The sequence below is a fragment of the Hordeum vulgare genome, chromosome 3H (assembly GCF_904849725.1).
Source record: "Hordeum vulgare subsp. vulgare chromosome 3H, MorexV3_pseudomolecules_assembly, whole genome shotgun sequence".
NCBI lineage: Eukaryota > Viridiplantae > Streptophyta > Magnoliopsida > Poales > Poaceae > Hordeum > Hordeum vulgare.
Genome location: NC_058520.1, coordinates 396496471 through 396505046, shown reverse-complemented (window position 1 = coordinate 396505046; position 8576 = coordinate 396496471). Strand labels below are relative to the sequence as shown.

The 8576-nt window shown below is 42.1% G+C and overlaps 1 protein-coding gene and 1 non-coding gene across 7 annotated transcripts; one reads left to right on the top strand and one right to left on the bottom strand.

Annotated features, from left to right (window-relative positions):
• Positions 1 to 2616: 2616 nt before the first annotated feature.
• LOC123440035 (pentatricopeptide repeat-containing protein At3g22690-like) lies at positions 2617 to 6858 on the bottom strand. 6 transcript variants are annotated; one of them, XR_006630259.1, is made up of 3 exons: positions 4792 to 6858; positions 3886 to 3987; positions 2617 to 2993 (listed from the first exon to the last, which is right to left on the bottom strand). XR_006630259.1 is itself a non-coding variant. In XM_045116631.1 (2 exons), exon 1 carries the CDS (start codon positions 6837 to 6839, stop codon positions 4827 to 4829), a length of 2013 nt encoding a protein of 670 aa, XP_044972566.1. In that variant the 5' UTR covers positions 6840 to 6858; the 3' UTR covers positions 3361 to 3987; positions 4792 to 4826. The 6 variants fall into 6 exon arrangements, 1 of the variants encoding a protein (XP_044972566.1); XR_006630258.1 differs by lacking the exon at positions 2617 to 2993 and adding an exon at positions 4092 to 4287 and having other exon boundaries at positions 3361 to 3987; XR_006630257.1 differs by lacking the exon at positions 2617 to 2993 and adding an exon at positions 4092 to 4278 and having other exon boundaries at positions 3361 to 3987.
• Positions 6859 to 7537: 679 nt separating this feature from the next.
• On the top strand, positions 7538 to 7676 carry LOC123445806. The gene has a single exon (XR_006631177.1). It is a non-coding gene; the product is annotated as a small nucleolar RNA Z247 (small nucleolar RNA).
• Positions 7677 to 8576: the final 900 nt, after the last annotated feature.

The following is an 8576-nucleotide window of genomic DNA, read 5'->3' as shown; positions in this document are numbered from 1 at the left end:
GCGACTATTAACCTCCATGGGTTGACGTCTCCACTAATGTGGACGTACGATAGCACCACCTATCGGAACCACGTAAAAAATCACCATGTCAACCTTTACGTTTGATCTTCCTATCCCTACACTCTACTTACATTTTCATGTCATTACTTATCGCTTCTATACTCTTTGATATGCATGTGTAGGGTGTGTTTGACTAGTTACATTTGCTAAAACTGGCTCACAACTAAAATTGGAAAAAAGACTAAGTTTTTATTTGGTCAAGTAATCTAATCATCCCCCTCTAGACATACTTCGGATCCTACAACAATGAGAGTCTCCCTCTTTGTCCCTAGTTGTTTGGATGGACAATCCGAACATGAGAGAGAATGAAAAGGCCAATCAATCGGACCCTCTACTGCATCCCCATATGTTCTGGTTGTTTGCAAAACTCAAACTCAGTTCATACATGGGGAAGAAAAGAGGGTGTTCGGGCAGTTCACTATATCAGACACGGCCCACCCCATATCACTTTGTTTTTTTATTATTTCTTTTCTCTCTCTCCATTCCGATCTATCATATGAAATTTAGGAACACAAATGAGAAATCAAAGCGAGCACGTCCGAACACTATTCGGGTGTGTGAGTCGACATATAAAGGGTGGGTCATACTTTTCCAGTACGATCTTAGATGTTCTTAGATGCTCTTATCCACCTAACGGAAGAGGTTTGAAGAAAGCAAACCATAAATTTTCGTAATGTTAACGCCCACACGTGTGGCATGAAGCAACATGGCCCAAATGCCTCCAATATCATCCATTTTGCCACGTCAAAACAGATGACATCAACGGGAATCTTTTTGGTTTTGACTTAAAAATGTTTTATCTCCTAATTAAAAAAATCCAATTAAAAATCCATTTTCACCATTAAATCCGTCTCGACGAGATCTTCAAAACTAGATCCCATGTTGATATGTTTCGATGAAAAAAAATTTAACCAAAAGTTGCCATGATGTTTACACTGTAGTTGCCACAGTGTTTACACTAAAGTTGCCATGACATGTTCTATTATTCTTTCTTTTAGATTTAAAGCCACTGTTATATTTTCAACTACTTTTTTCGGCAATTTTTATTAATTGACCATGGCAATTTTTAGTAATTAACCATGACAAATTTAATGCATGGATCATGGCAATTTTTAGTAATCCATCATGACAAATTTAGTTTATAGATCATGGCAATTTTAGTATTTTGACCGTGACAATTCTAGTACTTTGACCATGGAAATTATTATTTTTATGAACCATGGCAAATTTAAGTGCATGTATCATGGAAATTTTAAGTACTTCACCATGTGAGTGTATGCGCGTATGTATGAACACTGGCGTCTGTATTGTGTTAAAGAAAGTAATTCACCATGGCAATTTTAGTTTATGGTTCATGACAAGTCTAGTTTTTTAAGTCCCATTTTATAATATGTCAAAATTTACTTTTAAAGGTAGAAGGAAAAATAGCTGAAACATATCATGATAACTTCAGTGTAAACACCATGAATATTCATGTGCAAGACATGACAACTTTTAATCCAAAAAAAGTCATCAAAACATATTGATATAAGATCTAGTTTCGAAGATCTCGTCGTGATGGATTTAATGGTGAAAACGGATCTTCAATCAAATTTTTCATTTAAAAGATAAAATATTTTAAAAACTGGAAATCCAAAAAAAAATCTACATGCAAGCATGCGGTGACTTGACGTAGTCTATGTGTTATAGGTGTGTGGACGGATGTTGCTTCCATCATACATGTGGACGTTATCAGCGTCCTAACTTTTTAACCAACGTGTGTTGCACTGCATACTTACTAGTCTAGTGAAATACAAAGCGCAATGGGAGCAAGTAATGACGAGGACACCACTCGTATGCCGGCAAACAAAATCGTTGGGAAACCAGCTGAGAGCATCTCCAACAGTCTTTGTATATTTACACTTACTTGTTATTTTATCTTAATTAAAAAACTTTCTTCAACAGCCTTTGTATAAGTGTTTTTTCATCAATTTTTTTACAAAGCTTGCTATATTTGCATCCATACTTTGCATATTTGTCAAGCCAAATGCCACTTTGTAATTTTTTAGCAAACCTCCTAAAGCCTCACTTTGTCTCAATGACATGTGGATCCGTGTACTACTGTGTGTGCTGCAAGTGCGTTGTGTCTGTGCGTGTGTGTACGTGTATGTGTATGTGTGTGCGCTGCATGTGTACCTGTGTGTTGCATGTGTGTAAGTATACGCGTGTGTGCATGTGTACGTGAACGCGAGTTGTGCTAGTATACACATACATGTACGTATGCTAATGTGCAATGTGTCTATGACAAACTGTTCCCACGTGTCATTGTGTGTTTTATACAAATATAACAATCCAATATACAAAGGCTACCAAAGCAAAAAAACATGTTGGCTTTATAAATCTTTTATCTCCTTTTGCTATAACAATTTTTTATTAATCTAATATACAAAAGGTATTGGAGATGACCGACTAGGAAAGCACACGCACGACGCCCGAACAAAAAAACGTCAAAACATCAGATGTCCATGCTTGGAAAACACAACAAAGCAGGTAGGTCAGCTTGGACGAGCGTGAAGCTTCAGGAAGAAAGAAGCTCGTTGCTTCACGGCTGAAGATTTATTCTACGTGTTATTATTGCGCTGCACGCTTAGCAAAATTATTTCTTAGGAGACACATAGAAACTATTGTACTACAGGCGTGCAGGGATGGGGTTAACCCGCGAAAACGGAATAACATGATCTGCAGCGTTTGGCTGACCGCCTGCAGAGTAGTACAATGGTGCGTCCCTCGGGAATCGGGAATTCTTTGCAGCTGCTTTGATCAGATGAGATATAACCTAACCTGTCGGCATAGTTCAGTAACTTGAGTTTCTTTTTATTTGGTTGGACCCATCTTCTGGGGCTGGCTCACCTTGCAAAGCTTGGAACCATTTTGGCAGCTGAGCAGTTACATACCTACACGAGGACTGTTGAGAATTCAAGTCCAAAATGGGCACTGCATAATTTGAGCAGCTTCAAACGAAATGGACCACACGTACATAGGCTTTAGTTCTAAATAAATAGTCAACCTCATTTGGAGTTAAAATATTTCTCTCTTCTTTCTGGGTAAGAAAGAGTCAAAATGTTTCAAAGTACTGCAAGTGATTAACTCTAAATCAACCGAAAACACTGACAAGGACTATAACAGTATAGCATGACACGTCAGTCTATGAATCTTCTAACAGACCAAACTTATTGTCTAGGAATCAATATAGCATGATCGTATAGAATCTGTGAACGACCGATGCATGCAGAAAATCAGAGATGAAATACACAGTTAGAGTAGACAATCAAAGCAACAAATGTATAATAGCTGGCGAGCCCTCGGCCTCGGCCTCGGCCTCATAAAACATAGCAAATGAGTACCTTTCAGATGTGTTGAAATATTTTTCTCAACTACTACTATTTCTCTAGGTTCTGTAACAGCTGAAAATTTACAGCATAACAAGTTTACTTGACTTCACATATGCCTTTTAATGCGAGTATGTGAACAATGATTTTTTGTTTTGTTTTGTTTTGCACTTCATGCTGATCTACAGATTCAGCGCTCGCCTGAACAATCAAATAGTGGCAGTGGAGTATATACTACTCCGTATATACATATAGTGGCAGTGTTCCTGTCAAACTTTGTATTACTTACTAGTGAAATTATGTAGTCTCTCCGATCCATAGTAATCGTCAATAAAATGGATGTATCTAGACATATTTAGTGCTAGATACATCCGTTTGAGCGACAATTAATATTGGATTGGAGGGAGTAATAATAACTTGTAACTTGCATTATGAAGTATGAAAAATTACAGCATACCAAGTTTGTCCGACTTCACAGATGCCTTGACCGCCAGTATGTGAACAATGATTTTTTGTTTTTGTTTTGCACTTCATACTGATCTACACATTCGGCGCTGGCCTGCACAATCAAATCACGAGTAATAAATTGCATATCTTAATCTACTTATCAATGGAGTATATACATATGGTGGCAGTGTTCCTGTCAAACTTCGTATTACTTACTAGTGAAATCATGTAATAATAACTTGTAACTTGCATTACGAAGTATGAAAAACGTCTCTAGTTGGACAACCAGCATTAGAACTTTACTTCTACATGGTGAGCCTCGTCTTAGTTGGAACAACTGCAGTGACTTTGGCCTCTTCTTCTATGATCTTCATACACCTTTTAGAGGGTGTATCCTTGAAAACTGCAGTGACTTTTTAGTGAACCAAAAAGTACTGTCTATGAATATTGTACGATTCATCAAAATGCATGGACGACGGAAAGATGCATCACAGATCAAATCATCTTATAAAATACGCAATCAAAGCAGATCATTAACTAAATGAAAGTAAAATATCCCTGATAGTTTTTTATCGACTAATTGAACAGTTGGTTAGCTCATGGTGGCATACTACATAGTAAATGACTATATTTCACATGTCTGGAATAGTTGTGAGAACTATTTTTACTATAGGTTCTGTACTAGATGAAAATTTACAATACAATTTTTCAACCTGCAACTTCAACTATGTACGTAAACAATCTTTGGGAGCATATTTTATCGAGATCTTGTACTAGATGAAAGTTTGAGACATATGTACTGAAGATTGTAGTATATATGTCTCTGGAATCGAACAGATACTGCACTGACGAAGTGGCAATACTCTTCTCAGACATGTGTATTACTAGTCAAATCATGTGTTCGCTTGTAACTTACATTGTGAAGTACGAACAATGATTTACGGAGCACGTCTAGACTTCGATGGAGCTACAACCAGAAGATTTCTCTACACCTCTGCTTCCCATCAGCCCTCTTACTTGCTCTACATCATCCCACTGGCCTTCTTCAGCATGTAAGTTCGAAATTAGGACATGTGCTCCCACGTCATTAGGAGCTAATTCGATGATGTGCTGTCCAATTATCTTTGCTAGTTCCATCCTGTGATGAATTCTACAGGCTGCAAGAAGTGAGCCCCAAATTACTGGATTGGGCTGTATTGGCATCTTTTTGATAAAACTATATGCTTCGTCTAGCAGCCCAGCTCTACTCAGGAGGTCTACTACGCAACCATAGTGCTCAATATCAGGGACAATACCAAGGCTCAACATCAAATAGAAGTAATGCAGCCCCTCATCAACCATTCCCACATGTGCACAGGCACCAAGAACTACCTTTAGAGTGATAGCATCAGGGTTTGGGTCTCTTAACTTCAGCATTTGTTCAAAGTGCCCCACTGCTTCTTTTCCCTGTCCGTTGCTGGCAAGACCTCCAATCATAGCATTCCATGTGAGGGTTGGCTTGTGCTGCATTGTACTGAATATTTGGGCAGCTGTATCAGTGCAACCACATTTTGCATACATATCCACCAGGGCACTTTCAAGCCATACGTCTGTTGTTACACTCTTCTCTTCTATATAAGTGTGTATTTCTCTCCCTTTATCAAGTGCTCCTAGCTGGGAACAAGCAGAAAGTAGACTAACCAGTGCCATTTCACTTGACACAACATCTACGACCTTCATCTCTTCAAACAAACTGAAGGCCGTTCTAAACTGAAGTCCTTTCACATAACCACAAAGCATAGCTGTCCAGGACACGGTATCCCTTTGTGTCATATTTTCAAAAACCATTTCTGCTGCAGCCATATCGCCACATTTAGCGTACATGTTAATCAAAGAATTATGAAGGATGATGTCACAGCGGATCCCATGATCTTTGATATAATTGTGGAAGTATGTCCCTTTCTGAAGATCACCTAGCTGAGCACACGACGATAAGAGACTTACGAGAGTAATCGCATCAGGAACTATACCATCTGATAACATCTCTTCAAACATTCTTAGTGCTTCCATATCCTTCCCATTTTGCACAAACCCATCAATCAAGGTGTTCCATGATTTAGTATTTCTTATTGGCATGATCTGAAATGCTTTCAACGCATCGGACATGCATCCGCATTTTACGTACATGCTTAAAAGTGCATTCCGGACATCCAAACCAGCCTCAATGCCGTACTCATGAATGCGTGCATACACCCACCGGCCTCTGTCAACATCCTGCACTTGGCCGCATGCAGAAAGGAGACTTATAACGGTGACCTTGTTGGGCTTAGTGCCTTGTGATTGCATCTCAGCAAGCAACCTTAACGCATCATCCCACTGACAGCACCGTGCAAAAGCCGAGATCATCAGTGTCCACGTCACCACATCCCGATCGGCCATCTCTTCAAAAACCTTCCTTGCATCATCGACACTTCTGAAGGAGCTATAGAAATTAACAAGGCCTGACATGACGAACACATCCGATGCAAACCCAGTCTTGCGAACCAAGGAATGCACCGCGTCGCCCGTTGACCTCAACTTGCAGCCAGCGAAAGCAACGCTCGAGGACACAACCGCAGCCATGGTGTAATTATCAGGAGAGATTCCCGCCCGAAGCATCGCCCTGAACAACGCCAATGCATCCGCGGGGGCGTCGCAACTGTTGTACCCTCGAATCATGCAGTTCCAGACGAAGGCGGTTGGTTGGGCCATTCTGTCAAACACCCTGCGCGCGCAGGGCATGTCGTGCCTCGCCACAGGTGAGGCGAGGAGGGCGACGAGCCGACCGGCTACGGAGGGGTCGGGGCCGAGGTGAGCGCGGATGAGCCGGCCGTGGAGCACCGCCAGGTGGGCCCGCGAGGCGCATTGGTCCAGGTGGGCGAGGAGATGGTCGCGGCAGGCGCGCGCCTGGCTTGTCGTGTTGGGGCGGAAGTAGAGGTAACGCATGGCATGGGCGAGCTCGAGCTTGGATTGTTACCGTGTGCTAGGAATACACATACCATTCCTGCTAATAAGCATCCTGATTTAAAAAATAATTACACAAATTATCATTTGTTCTCGTACATAATTAACCAACCAACATAATAATAACATTAAATATCAGTAAGGTTCAAAAAACAACAAAATAGAAACAACTACTCGTGAGGTGTGTCGATATTGAAATATAGTCTGCACTGATGCAACGTCCTTTTTGAGAAGGAAGGATCCTGATTCGGGTCAAGATGACCATGTTCTTGAACATTTCATAGGCTCGACCATTCCTTTCTTCTTGCTCCATCACAGTAGCTCTGTCTTATGTAAATCTTCGTAGACGGTCAAACACGCGCGTGCGACGCTGCTTCGGCGAACATGTTGCAAGCGACCGTAAATAGCAAACAAATCAGTTGCCCACGCTACTATAATGCTAGCACACTCTACCGAGTCCACCGTCCTTACCATAGCCAAATCCGGGCGTGCTGCCAAGGCAACGATGACCTCTTCAGCGTGCGCCACACTGACTGGGTACTCAACCGTGTGTGCGGCATAAAGAACTGCGTGTGTGCTCAACAGATCTACTGCAGCCTCTATCTCTTACGTGTTTGTCCGTGGCAAGCTACTTCATGCACATGCGCTCGCTTGCGCATGAGCTTGCGGCTGCAGGCAAGCCGCTTGATGACGACGAGCTGATCTCCTACATCATTGCTGGTCTCGATCTTGACTACGAGCCGCTCGTCTCCGCGCTCGACGCCCAAACCTCACCAGTCTCCCTCGACGACCTGTTTTCTCAGATGAGCAACTTCGACCAGAGGGTCGCCCTCTTCGAAGGGGGTAACTCTGGCGGCGGATTCAAGTCTTCTGCAAACGTGGCTATGCATGGCCGCGGTGGTTGATCGCGCCACCGAGGACCGCCGCGCAACAAGGGCAACAACACGGCGGCTCCAGCAACAACAACACCAACCCCCGCGACAACAGCAACGGCGGCGGACGTTGCTACGGAAACAAAAGTTCTTCCCCGGCAATGGCGCCAGAAATTCTTCTTGCTACTTCTCAAACAACATCGCCAGAAATAAACACGTTGACGGAGACTTGCTTGCGTTGGTTTTTCCCTTGAAGAGGAAAGGGTGATGTAGCACAGGAGCAATAAGTATTTCCCTCAGTTTGAGAACCAAGATATCAATCCAGTAGGAGAATCTCGTCAAGTCCAGAGTACCTGCGCAAACACAAACAAGCTTGCACCCAACGCTTCAAAGGGGTTGTCAATCCCTTCAAGATTGTTTGCAAAGTGAGATCTGAAGGCGGAAAGTGCAACGAAGTAAAAAGTGTAAGGCTGAAAATATGGTGTGGAGTAGACCCTCGGGGCCATAGTGTTCACTAGAGGCTTCTCTCAAAATAGCAAGTATTACAATGGGTGAACAAATTACTGTCGAGCAATTGATAGAACCGCGCAAAGTCATGATGACATCTAAGGCAGTGATCATACATATAGGCATCACGTCCGAGACAAGTAGACCGATACTTTCTGCATCTACTACTATTACTCCACACATCGACCGCTATCCAGCATGCATCTAGTGTATTGAGTTCATGACGAACAGAGTAACGCCTTAAGCAAGATGACATGATGTAGAGGGATAATCTCAAACCAATGATGAAAACCCCATCTTTTTACCCTTGATGGCAACAACAAGATACGTGCCTCGCTAC